Source organism: Rhea pennata, chromosome 2, assembly GCF_028389875.1.
Source record: "Rhea pennata isolate bPtePen1 chromosome 2, bPtePen1.pri, whole genome shotgun sequence".
In the NCBI taxonomy this organism is placed as follows: domain Eukaryota; kingdom Metazoa; phylum Chordata; class Aves; order Rheiformes; family Rheidae; genus Rhea; species Rhea pennata.
This window is the reverse complement of record NC_084664.1, coordinates 17,987,883-18,001,212: the sequence shown is the minus strand read 5'-3', so window position 1 is coordinate 18,001,212 and position 13,330 is coordinate 17,987,883. Positions and strand designations below refer to the sequence as shown.

The following is a 13,330-nucleotide window of genomic DNA, read 5'->3' as shown; positions in this document are numbered from 1 at the left end:
CCACTTCTGTCTGCAGCTCCTCCACGCATTATCCTGGCCACCACAATTGCACCAGTATGTTCATCCCTTTTAATAGTAGCCCCCTTTAAAAAAGGGGAGAAAAAAAAAGATTCTTGATTATTTTGAATGTAATTTTAATTCACTACCTTAAAAAAATTTACTAAGTAAAATTGCAAAATACTGATATAGTACTGACGTGTGAATAAGCTAGAAATGACGCTCGTTCATAAAAAAGATATACAAAATATGTCCCACTACTATGATCTTAAGGTCTGTGACTTGTTTCCCCCTGCCCCCTCATTCAGTAGTGACTCATCCATTTTGCATGTACACAGCTTTATAAAGAAGCACAAGTGATGCAAAAAGGGTACTTTTCAACGTAATGTTAACAACTGTAGTGTACATTACTTGAGTCTGTTGCTAAAATTGTGCTAAACTATTACTAGAAGTTGACAAAATGTTCCCATACCAAAAGAGGTCATGCTGCATACCATGGGTACAAAAGTTTATCCATATTTGTAATAGTTGCACTTTGCATTCAGAACCGCCTGTGCGCTCACTAATTACTTTGCTTTTTTGACAACAGAGGTTTGCAATGTTATCAAGAAATAAACACAGATTTGAGAAATCCTCTTGCACTTCAGTGCTTACCTGGAATACACAAGGGGCAACACACAGAACGCAGAGAAGTGGAACATTTCCTATGTTAGTCGTGACTTTTTTACACTTTACATAAATACAGTGGAAGACATTTAGGTAAAATGACATCATGTAGTTAAATTTCTAGTGAATAGCTGTGTAGATCATAAAGATGCCTTTGTAACTAGAACTGCAAGTGTGTTCTGAAAAGAGGCACAAAGTGACAAGTACGAGTCCAGCAGACCAGCAGGACCAAGTGAGAAAAGAACAGAAGCCAGAGACATTGAACCTCTATTTAAGTTCTGATGATAGTTCTTTCAAGCAGACCAGAAACAGTGACGTGGGGAAATTCCTGCCTTATTCTGGAAGATAGAATCCATAAAGTGATGAGGGAGGTTATGGCTATGTATATGTACTAATATTTATACAGCTATATATAATATATGGTTACATATTATATATGTGTGTGTGTGTGTGTGTGTGTGTGTGTATACATATACAGAGATTCTGTGCAAACTGTATTTACTGCAAATAGAGAAAATTGCCCAAGAAAAATTAATAAAATCATCACACAATATTCTTTTCAGGAAAAGCTTTAAAGGAAGTCAGAACTCTAAGTAAAATCTTAGAGCCACATGTTGTCCATTTTAAGTTATATCTTAGATTTATTTGTATACAGTTCTATCTGTAAGCAATGCAACTCTGTCATTTGCTAAGCTAATTCTTACATATTGCTTACAGTGCAATTATTTTGGCAGATATTTGTTTGAATTCCTTATTATGACCTCATTCTAGTTTCAGATAAGTCTGAAAGTTTAGAAGGAATTATAAAGATTTAGCTGCAATTAATCTCATTTTAAAAATTCATGACTTTAGACTTCTGTATAAAAAGCATTGAGTACCACAATGAATATACCAAATCAAGCATTAACACATCTAGCATATAGCTCAATACTAAATTCTGATCTTCCAGCAACAGCAATTATTTTGAAATTTATTATTAATACCTGAAAAGTAACATCTGTTTAAAAGTACTAAGCATTTTTCCAGATACATTCATTAAAAAAAAAAAAAAAAAAAAAGAAAAAAAAAAAAGAAAAGAAAAGGCAACATTATGATGCTAGAGCTAAACGCCAATACAGGACATGTCCAATGCACTGTCCACATAACAGAGGCCCCCATTCAGCAGTAAAAGCACCTTGTTTCTGCGTAAAAATCAACAATGTTATTCTTCACTGCATGCAAAGTGCACACCATTACTGCCAGCCTTCCACTGAGACTACCCGACCACCACAACCTCCAATGCTCCTCTTTGAAAATGGTTACTTTACTTCATCTTGCTTTTAGACAAGCCCTAGGAAAGACTTGTCTGGAATGAGAGAAGATGTATTGACCAAGCTGACATCTGGAAATAATGATAAGGCACTTGTCAAAGTGGAATGGTTACTTTATGCTTTAGGCAATTGCCACTACCAATATATTGGCACAAGATGAATTCTAAGCACAGATTAGCTGACTTGAGAGAAGTCATAGAAAGTCAAGGTAATTTGGAATTTTCACACAAAGCACAAAATCAAGCTAAAGTTTAGACAAAAATTATTGAACTCAAGTTAGCTAATTGAAAATAATTCCTTCCTGGCAAACTCAAAGATCAAGTGAATGGGCAGCCCCATAAGAAGCAGTAGCTGAGTTTTGTGATTTTTCCTGTACCTGTGATAAACATAGGAAAAAGGAGGTTCTTCAAATTTCCCTCCCCTCCAAATTTAGAATACTTAAAAAGAAATCATCAAACACAAATAGATTTCTTTTTGAATGCATGGAGACTTGATTTTCTGAAAAAAACAGTTTCTCTTGTACTGCTGCCAGCTCTGCTTAAACTATGAGGTATATATAATCTGGCAAGAATTTCTTATTATGAGATGTTCAGCTCCAGTACTTTCAGTTACATGTGCAGTGCAGCTCCTCATTTAGAGCTTTAAAAATGGAAGAAGGTTAGGTTGGACCTTGAGAGCTGGAAAATATTTTCAGTGTTGCTCGCCAAAAGTGTAAGTTACCCTAAATGAGACATATACAGATGTAATAGCATAGCTCAGTTTAAAATACTTTTAAAGGGAAAAAATAAGGAGTTTGGGAGCCATATGGTGATCAGACTAAGAAAAAGTTTAAAGGTATACCATGCAAAAGCACTAAAAATAATCCAAGCTTCTTCAGTGAGACTGTCTCTTCATTTTTTTTCATTTTTAGTGTAATATTGCAGATTGCCGAGCACAACTCGGTGTTTCACAATTGTGAGCATTTTTATTTTTCTACTTGTTTCAGAGTATAAACATCGTAAGCCTTTATTTTTCAAAGAAAGAAAGAGTAGCTTGTAAAATAAATTACTAACAAGGAGGTTTGAAACATCAGTAATATTTTTGCATATTTTCTGTTAAAGCATTGAATACAAATGAAACATTCAACAAACCTCATTTTAATGCATTCAATATTGAAAATACAAACACAAACATCAGTTACCTACCTTATAGTGAATAGTTATTAAAAAGTGATCTCCAAATTCCACTCTGGGTGCACGCTGTAGACTATGCACACAAAAGCTGACTACTGGCAATTCCCATTGAGGTTGTCCCTATACCCAGGTTAATCCCATCTACAGAACAGATTTATTTTATTTTGTTCACCACTAATAACAGCCCAGCTATAGGGACTGTGATTAAGAGGCACAGAGGGAGAGCTGTAGACTCTGTGAGGGCAGAGCATAAAAAAGAACATTCTTAATCACAGCAATTCACCTCACCCATGTTTAGCTCTGGAAGTCAGGTATCTAGTTCAAACCAGGTGTCCAGGCTCCTCCTGCAGTTAATGAAAAGAAATAGGCAGCTCCAGAGAATGAATCATCCCTTTGTTAAGACAGGCATTTTAAAGAGCTGGAACGATTCAGTCTCAGGAGCTGCCTATCTTTCCTTGACTACAGGCACAGCACAGAAACTAGTTTTCACATAGTTAAATTTGTGTGAAATGGATCTATATGACTAAGAAGCAACGATCTTAACTTGAAGAGGAATCCCATTCAGAAAACCTGCAGCGTGCTCTACCAAACCCGGAATCTGATCTGGAAGCTAGGGCAGGAAGCCGTCAGAGGCCACTAGCTGAACTGAACACCTGGTAGCCCAGTTGTACAATTTCAGGTATCAGGAATGTTAACCAGGAACACTCAAATAGCTGGAAAAAAACCTAGACTATGGCACAAGCAAAAACCATCCAAGCTCTCTGATAAAAAGGCTAGCCAGGTGAATTTTGGACTACTTCCAAAAAAGAGGTGTCTCTAGTTCTGTCTACATAAGGCTCAAGAAAGTTCTATAAATTGCTCTGTTGAGACAAAACCTCCCAGTATGTAATTTCTTATCATTTGAGTGAAACTGCGTCAATGGCATTTGCCAATGGAGCAATTAAAAAAAAATGTGGAAATGAAAGTTTAAATCACCTTTTGCAAAAGAATTGTGGGAGAAGGAGAAGTTAAACAATATTTTCTAACCTTATGAAATCTCGCCTGCAAAAGGCCCTCCATAAACCTTTGTGTCTCCTTCTCACAACCTTCATTAATATGTGAGAAAGGGCTCGGAGCATCAATGAGTTCCTTAACTCAGAGAAAAATATGAACAGCACAAGATGAAATACAGTGTAGTTTGATAGAGAAATGGGCAGAAGATATATTCCAAAGGAGTTAAGAAAGAGCCCAGTTTGCTCCACAGAGAATATTGTGGAAAATGACCCAAAGAATATTGAGTCAAGAACTTCCAGCATGAGCAGCTGATGTAAAGCATACAACTTCACAGGAAAAAGGAAAAAAAAATCCCCTCTCCACTGCTTGCTTACAAATAAAGAGTTTACAGACAGAAGATTAGCACAAAAAGAAGCTGAGCTACTGGACACAGAGGACGGCAACTGGAACCAAAAACTGAGTAGAGATTAGAGATTTGCCCTACTTTGTTGTTAAAAAAAAAAAAAAAAAAGATTTCATATATGCAGGAAATATGTACTTACTGAAATAAGTAAGTACAGAATAAGCATGTACCACATCTGAGGTGAAAGAAAAGTTTGAAGAGCTCAATATATTCAAGTCAAGAAACCAGTGAATCTCCATCTGTTAAAAATACTGTACAGTACCTCCAATCTCAAGTTCAGTAGCAGGAATTCTGATTTTTCTATGCAAGTCAGAGTCAGACTTTATGGCTGGAGAATAGTGAATAGAACTGACCAAGCAAACAATCTTTGATCTGAACTCAGCTGAGAGTATATAAGACTTTAGAACATATTCTGAAGGAAAAATCATTAAAAAGACATAAAAATAAATAGAAAATAAAAATTTAAATGGTTTAGTAAATGCTAATAACGGCATATCTTTCTTTAGTAAGATATCATCAGGAAACAGAAATATGACAGCTCCAACACACATAGCATAAATTTGTCTTATCTCTTTCTCTGTGCCTCACTCTGGTGAGATCTTATCTGAATTACTATTCATGTTGCTTCTCACTACTGTTCAAGAAAAAAATAATCTGGGGAAAACACAGGCAAGAACAATAGGTTTGCTAAATACCGTATAGTGATGGTGTCTAAGAAAAACTATAGATCAGACACTAAGAAATTAACATTTGATATTAAAAATGGAATGAGGGAGGGTTGTGGAAGAGGAGGGAGGACGCTATACAGCATTCTTAGATGTCTTCTTGGAGAAGCAGCAACATGCAAAACAGAACTCATCATAAGATCTTATCCAACAAAAATAAAACACAAAGATAGCCTGGAGATTTGAAGAGATCACAGATATTTCTTTCCCATACAGTTAAAGCACAATAGTAGAAATGCAGGTTGAAGGGCTCTCAAAATAGTTTTGCTCAAAACTTCTGTTCAGAGTACAGTTACTGTTCATGCCAGATAAAAGTCACATCTTGCCCTATAGCACTGGTTGGAACAGGAGATGGAGATTTTGCAACCTTTCTGACCAGTCTTGTCCAATGCTCTACTCTTGACCTCAGGAAAATGTTTTGCCTAATGTCCAGTCTAAACCTTCCGGGCAGCAACATATGGCCATTGCCTCTTGTTTTAGCATCTTTCACTACCGAGAAGAGTCTATTGCCTTTGTAAGCTTGCCCTCCATCCACCCACCAAGCAGTCGTAGGTTGTGATTAGATCTCCGCTTAGCTTCCTCCTACAGACATAATGTAGCATTAAATCTATCTCAGATTTATTACAAGGCTGTTTCAGCTTAGGTAATAAAACAAAACAGTATTAACAATAACCTGAAAAACTGAACTCTGTCATATTCTGATATTACCTACTGCTAGTGTTCTGTCTGGTAGCAGAGAGTCCTAATAAAAAACTCCCTGTTACCTCTCTAGTAAGTTATGATGAATGTGGATATTTCTGTAAGAGATGCAGTTATTTGGAAGGATCTAGTATTGCGCTGGAGTGAATGGGCAAGAGGGGAATCTGACTGTCAGTCAGTCCAGGGATCACCTTTGTCTTAGGCAACTCTATCTGTCCTTCTAGGAGGGCTTAAAATCTCAAAAGCCATTACATATTTGACATAAGTTTTCATAAGCCATTACATATTTGACATAAGTTTTCATAAAGTATCTCACAGTCTTATTTTCGAAGTTGCTATTTATTCCAAAATACTTTGAGATGATATTAACTTACAGTATCCCACTTGCAAAAGGTTTTAGTAGCAAATCACATCCCAAATGTGAAACTATGTAAATTAAGATTTTTACATCATTAAGATTTTCTCACTAAAATTCAAGCAAAACAACATTAAGGATATTTTCATTAACATTAAAAGTAAGTAGTTCATATGCAATTCATTTCATATGATATGTTCAAATTTCTTCATGTGTTTCAGAATTGATTCGGCTACTGATACTGTTTGTTTTCTCCTTTAAAGAGTACCCCTTTTAAAAAAAATAAAGAAAAAAAAGCTTAATAAATAGGTCCATGATTTAAATATTTGGGAAAAATATGTTTAATATGTTAAGACCAAGTAACAGATTTCTGTATGGTCAAATTTTTAAGGGGCCCCATGTGCACCTACAGCCAGTCAATACTAAAACTCATTTCTTGTTTACTGATGCCAAATATCCATCAAGAATGAGAGCTGGTATTAAGATATCTTCAGTTAAACAAGCTGCCTCTGTATATCTAACATAGGCATCACTCTCTCCCTGCCCTCTCAAGTACAGAAACACAGCTTCCTCAAAGTAACTTTGCAGATATTTCTTCAGGATTCCTATCCTTTAAAACAAATAGCCAATATAACATAAAACAAAGCTTTTGTTGGTTTGCAGTAGAAAAGAAATATAGTTAAATTTTATACAAGATGACTCCCACTCTAGAGCAAATAAAAATAACCAAAATCAATAAAACATTTTAATATTCTTGTAATACAACCTAGGTTTAGCTCTTTCATTTTTCCAGATATCCCCATGAAGATATTACCTTTCTAGTATTCATAATCCAAAGTACAACAACAGACATCTTAAATTTGTCTAGATTTCAACTGAAGTATTTTCAAATATGTTTTCATGCTCTCCTTTCAGTGTATCAAAAGGTCACATTTTTTACATGAATGTTAACAGGCATGGTTCATGCCAAAGGTCAAGATTTCTTCTGGGATTCATTCTCCTCCTCTCTTTTTAAAACAAGTTTCTGATTTAAATTCAAGATAAATAATGAATATATTGATCCAACTACTCAGATCATCCCACATGTATAATGCTCAAACACTAAATTCCCATTATTCACTTGACATACTTTATTAATAATTGAAAATGGAATTCATAAGTGCATTACTCAACATTATGAATAAACACGCACAATGCCTATCTGTTCACATTTCTAGTCAATGCTATCCATCCTGTTTACAATCTAAACACTCTCCACCCTTTGTGTGCACACCAAAATCCCAGACAAAAGGCAGAATTACTTACCAATGGTTCCCTGTTTTTGACAAGTCTGATTATTTTAACTGAATCTTCTTCCTCATCAATGTCATCAGGCATTGGGGGCAATACAGGATCGTAGTTCTTCTGAGCGACAGTATCATGTACAGAGAGCAAAGCCTGGAAATGTTACAGGTCAATATACTATTGTCATCTGAAAACTTACAAAAAACAAAATGGAGGAAGTCTTACTCTTACTCTAAGAGTGTCATGCAATTACACAATGTAATTCTTGAATATAACATAGGTCAAACTGGGATGAAAGAACTCCATAGAGTAAATATTTTCATATGTATTATGTATGCATCTATAATAAATTGTGAGTACAGAACATCATCTTTACACACATGAAAACGTTGAGTGCCTTGCACATTAGTCTGAAATTACAAAAATTATGATCAGGAGAAAAACCAAATCCCTCCAGTGAGCAAGGATATCATTCTACTAGTCCTATAAAAGATTCTTCAATACATTCTACAGTCCTATGAATAAAATAAGCAAAGTAAGTGTCTTCTAGTATTTCTGTTCAAGCATTAGGAGCATGAAATCTGGCTGTTGCCCAACCATTCCCTTCAAAGGAACTCTGCAAGCTTCCTGGGTGAGTGGATCCCTTTCATACTAACTCCCCTTTATGCCAGCTCCAATTTATTTTAGGAATTTTTAATTTATCATGGAATTCATGACTGAGATTAAAGAATATAATGCTGAAACTATCTGGCTTAGGTAGGTGCTTCTCAACCACCTGTTACACGTCCTGCCTCCTTCCTTTCTCTTTCTTCATTGTTTCTCCAGTTCATGTATGACATGAACAATAAGATTTTTCAAGGAAGAACAATTTTGTCCTGACAAATGGGCTCAATCTTAAAAATAAAATAAAATAAAAGACAAATTGGCAGGAAGTTCAAGGATCTTGAAAGTCAAAGGAAACTGGAAAGCTAATTCTCTTAATTCTCTCAATGCACTAAAAAAAATCTCAGCTATAACCCCAAATTCACAGCTTTTTGTAGATATATAACTCTTAAGGACATTCTTTATTTTGAAAAGTCTTCATTATTTGCAATACCTTTTACACTGATGGAAAATATAATGCATTTACTTTCCAAGTTGAAACTATATATTATAGTTGGCATAACAGTAACCACCAAATTTACAATTGTTTCCATTGCTTTCAATTGCTGCTGTTTTCAAAAAGCTGCTCTTGAATATTTCACATTTTGACTTGATACTTTTGCACAAGTTTTTGCCAATATTTTAAAAAGGCACAGTCTGAAAAACAAAATTAATTTGCAAATTGATAACCTTCCTTACCATAAAAATGAAAAAAAAAGAGCTTTGTAAAATGCTGAGATGTTTAGGACTAGGCAGTACATACCATACTTGTTGACATGGATAATATCAATGATTGTTAGAATTAAGCTCTTATAACAACTATTACAGTGATCAAGAAGAAACTCCTTTAAATAAAAAAGAACAGAATTTGGCTGTATTTCTCTGACAACAGTTTATTTTCAACTTAGTAAAAGGCAGATTATATTAGACAGAGCACACAACTGATCACAGGCTGTATGTTGTCAAAGGTAATGGAAATGATTTTTTTTTTAAGTGGCAACTCCATCATGCTAGTCTGAGATTTTTTTCCCTGAATGGAAGACACAGTAAGCAACTGCAAGCAATTTCCAAGTAATGCTACAAGCTATCAGAGTAAAAGCAGGAGACAAAGAGTATATGGTAAACCTGAAATTCTGAGGGTTAATTTTTAAACCAGGTCTTCAAAAGTATAATACGCACAAAGGAATACCATGCTTGCTTCATGAGAATTTGCAATTGTCTTACTGATTGCTATGTACATTTTACATTTGGATGATAATATTTTAAAATTCTGTAACTAACTATTCTAGCCTTTTCTTGCCAAGATACTATTGTGAATTTATACTATTTACCACCAAAACTTTCCAGCTTACTTCCACCAAAGATTAGTTTTACTTTAAAGCTGAGCTAACAACCTCAGACTAACAATTGTGGTTCTTGCTGGAAACACGTATTATGAGGAATTACATACGTAAAATACATGCAATCACATGCAATCCTCTAAAGATGTATGTGAAATATCAAAGAAATGATAAAATACAATTAATGTTTGTTTTTACTTTAAGCTACTTGTAGTTAAGATGTCTAAACCTAGTATTCTGTAATTATATTTTTCCACATAGAGCTTGGGCATGGACTGGTTCAATTTAATGAAGTTCTACATTTCAGTTTAAAAACAATCAGGCAGAAACAGATGAAAATAATCTGAAGAACCAATTCTGCAGTTACGGGCAGCAACCTAAAACATGTTCAAAAGAAAACACCCTTGTCTATGTAACTTGCAAAATAAGTTCTGTCCAACACTAAACTGAATTAGGCCATCAGTGTCAGTACGGTATTTCCCTGCTATGACGACCAGACCAGGTTCCTGGACACAGCATGCGAAAGAATCGTGCAGCCCAAGCATTATAAACCCATACCAATCAACGTCTGTTATGTACGAAGCTTGTTTTCACTCGGAACAACTGGAACTTATCAACCGCTTCCCTCCTCCTCTCCAAAAACATATTAAACCACAACATACTGAAGTTTTCAATGTAAGACCTTTTCCCCAAACTCTGGTATTATTTTATCTAACAGCAAAGATGCATGCTTTAGTTAAGAGCATCAAAGGCAGAAATGATGTGCGTTTTCTCAGTCAAGTTCCCAGAAAAGCTTCTGGCATCACAAGCCCTTTAGGCTGCTTGATGCAGCTGGCTTTCCTGCTCACCTTCCCTCATCGCTTCCTTGAACACTCTGTCCACTACAGTCACTTTTAAAATAAATAAATGGCATAAATACTGGGCAATAATTAATCTACAGGTAAAATTTAAAAGTTATTTCGGTTTTAGTTAAAGAATTCAACTTAAGATGATCAGAACCTGCCCTCAGGAGAACTTTCATATACTTCAAACACATGACTAAATGACCATATTCACAGACTAAATGGACATTTCTCTAGCAGCTTCTTTGTACTGTGTGTTTAATTTAATGTATGGTTAGTTCAAATAACTGTGTATCAGACTAGACTGTATATGAAAGTTTCAGATGTTTTCAAAAGCAAACTAAACTAAGTGTGAAGAAATCAAACAGAAACCAATCATGAGCAAGATTCCCAAAAAATCATTGTGCAAAGGCAGTAAATGTTCTCTTTTCATACATAAAAAGTATTGATTCACTGCAGTTTTATATTCTGGGATACTAACTTTTGCCTATCATGGCAAACTGCAAGTACAGTCACCTTTTTGTTTTTTTGTTTTTGTTTTCAAATACACAGCTCTTCAAACTATGCATATATGATCCAAGATTAGGGTCATGAATATCTAAGCACCTCTGTAGAAAAGGATTTTATTTCAGCTCTACGGTCTATGCTTATGATTCACTAATGTAAACAAGGTTCATATTTAGAACTTAAAAGAAGGTATGATTCAAACTCCTGCACTATCTAAATATAAATATTGATGTTCAGCTAAATTCTTAGACACAGTCTAGCTGGAAATGAGTACTTTCCTCAGGCCCCTGAAAAGTCTAATAACTAGTACTGTATTTTTTATATTAAAGCTATCACTGATCATTTCACAGTTTATAAATTGAAATTTTGCACTCTTAACTTACACAAAGAAAATCTGGCACTAAAAACATTTAAAGTTCCTGAACTAGTTCTGAAATGTTAAATGTTTATGTAAGTTGAAAATGTTATTAATGAAAACATTTCTATATTTTGATAAATGTGCATCATTTAACTACACTACATTTTTATTCCTCTAAAACAATGACAAATTTTATATTATTTTTGCTTCTATTTATATTTTGAGAAAAAAGAACCCTCAAGTAGCCACTGACTTGTGATCACAGCTCCTTATAAGTTTTTAAATTCTCTCACTATTTAAAAAAATAGTATGTTTGACTTTTCAGAACTATTTTACATTTACCACTCTAGAGCAAACATCTGAGCAAACAGAGCAATTAAATAAAAAAGCAAAACAGAATGGACAAAGAAGCAAAAGAATCCTTTCTCCTTACAGTACTCAAAACAACCACAGTTAGAAAATTAAATAACTAGCAGTCAAGATTATAGAAAAAAAATTTGTAAGGACTCAGACTAACCTTCATGAAAGCAAACAGCTGCAGCAGTTTAAAGCCCTGCCAGTGCAGCTGCTTGTTACCATGCCGGTGCTGTGCACTGCTGTCCCGCGCGCACAGCCAGCACACGGGAACCAAACGGCCCGTGACCGCGCTGCACCAGCCCCCGGGCTGGAAGTAGCACAGGCTACGTTCACTGGCAGTTTAAACTGATAATGTGAGCTCTGAGCTGTATCAGGTGAGATGTTTTCCGATCTCTCAGCTTTGCTATGGTAATAGTAACTGCCACCGAGGCTGTAGCGGTTAAGCTACACAGGAGGAAAAACGTAACTTCAGAAGGAGCCGCAGCAACATGTCCCTCAACTCGCCTAGCAGAGAGCTTATTCTGGAGAGCTTTAGCTGTGTTGTATTTTCCTTTGTGTTAAGGTTACAGAAGAAATACAGACAGACAAAATGAAAATGGAGGCGGAAAAACACTCAACACTGGAAAGACTTACTTATGAGTAACTTACATATAGGTAAAATGAAGGGAGTGAAGTCACCCAGAGACAGGTGTCAAAGAGGAAAAACTCAAAGCCAAAGCTCAGATTGCTGGGAGGAGACTGAATCCACAGAAAGAAAGGCTAACAGGGCATCAAAATGGAAGGAGAAGCCTAAGAATCATAAAAGCCAAGTATGCACAAGCACTGAAGAAGCAGTAGAGTAAAAAGAGCAGAAAGTTAAAGCATCACAGTGAAGGCATACAGGCTCTGGAACGTGGCACATAAAAGCGATTGGATTTGAGAACAGTTTGGAAAAGAAAGGAACAAAAATAGAAGGTATTCAGAATGAAGCTATACATTTAAGAACAACTGTTAAACAGCACAAGATTAACAGGAAAAGGGGGAGATAAGAATTTAGATAAGAGGGAAAGAAAAAAAGAGAGCCATCATTCTTCTTCTACAGGAAAATTAGTCTTTAAATGCACCATCTTGAGTACATTTGGTGGACATTACATTGATGTAGAATAAGTGCACATGAATTCCACTGCACTACCTCCACTCTCTGGTAAACAGGTGATAAAACAGCCTTCAGAAGAGGGCAGCATGTGGCAGTCGCTTAACCATCAGCACTGCTTGCTAAGTAAGCACGACCCCAACCCATATGCCAGGTCAGCACAGTTAAGCGTGAGCAACAAGAGGGCAGGCAAAAAAAGCCTCTCTCACCAAACAGCAGAGCACAATCCCATGAGCTGAAATTGTCAGCTTGGCTGAAGCCTGAAGTATAATCTAGGAGTGGGGGCAAGCAATAAAACACCAAGAGAAACTGGAAGTGCTGCTGAAGAGACCAGAGGATGGCTGCGTAACAACGGACTAAAAATTCTTAGGAAGTAAAACCAGTGAGTGAGAATGCAGGTTACAGTAACCATTTAGCAAGCAGAAAAGGAGTAGAATTCCTTCTGAAGGTACGATAGTCTAACAACTTTTCAGCAGAAATCTAAGATTTTCTGTTCTGAATAACATTCCCGATATGCATAGTACTTAAGTTTATGCAAAAAAATATGC

General features: G+C 35.7%; 1 protein-coding gene across 3 annotated transcripts in view; it reads right to left on the bottom strand.

The window, feature by feature from the left end:
* Positions 1-13,330, bottom strand: part of MPP7 (MAGUK p55 scaffold protein 7) — a 166,141-nt gene that overhangs the window by 41,548 nt on the left and 111,263 nt on the right. For all 3 annotated transcript variants that reach the window (XM_062568998.1, XM_062568997.1, XM_062568999.1), the window contains 2 exons: positions 7,626-7,757; positions 2-83 (listed from right to left, as the gene is read on the bottom strand). In XM_062568998.1, coding sequence (XP_062424982.1) covers positions 2-83; positions 7,626-7,757 — 214 coding nt within the window. The remainder of the gene's footprint in view (position 1; positions 84-7,625; positions 7,758-13,330) is intronic.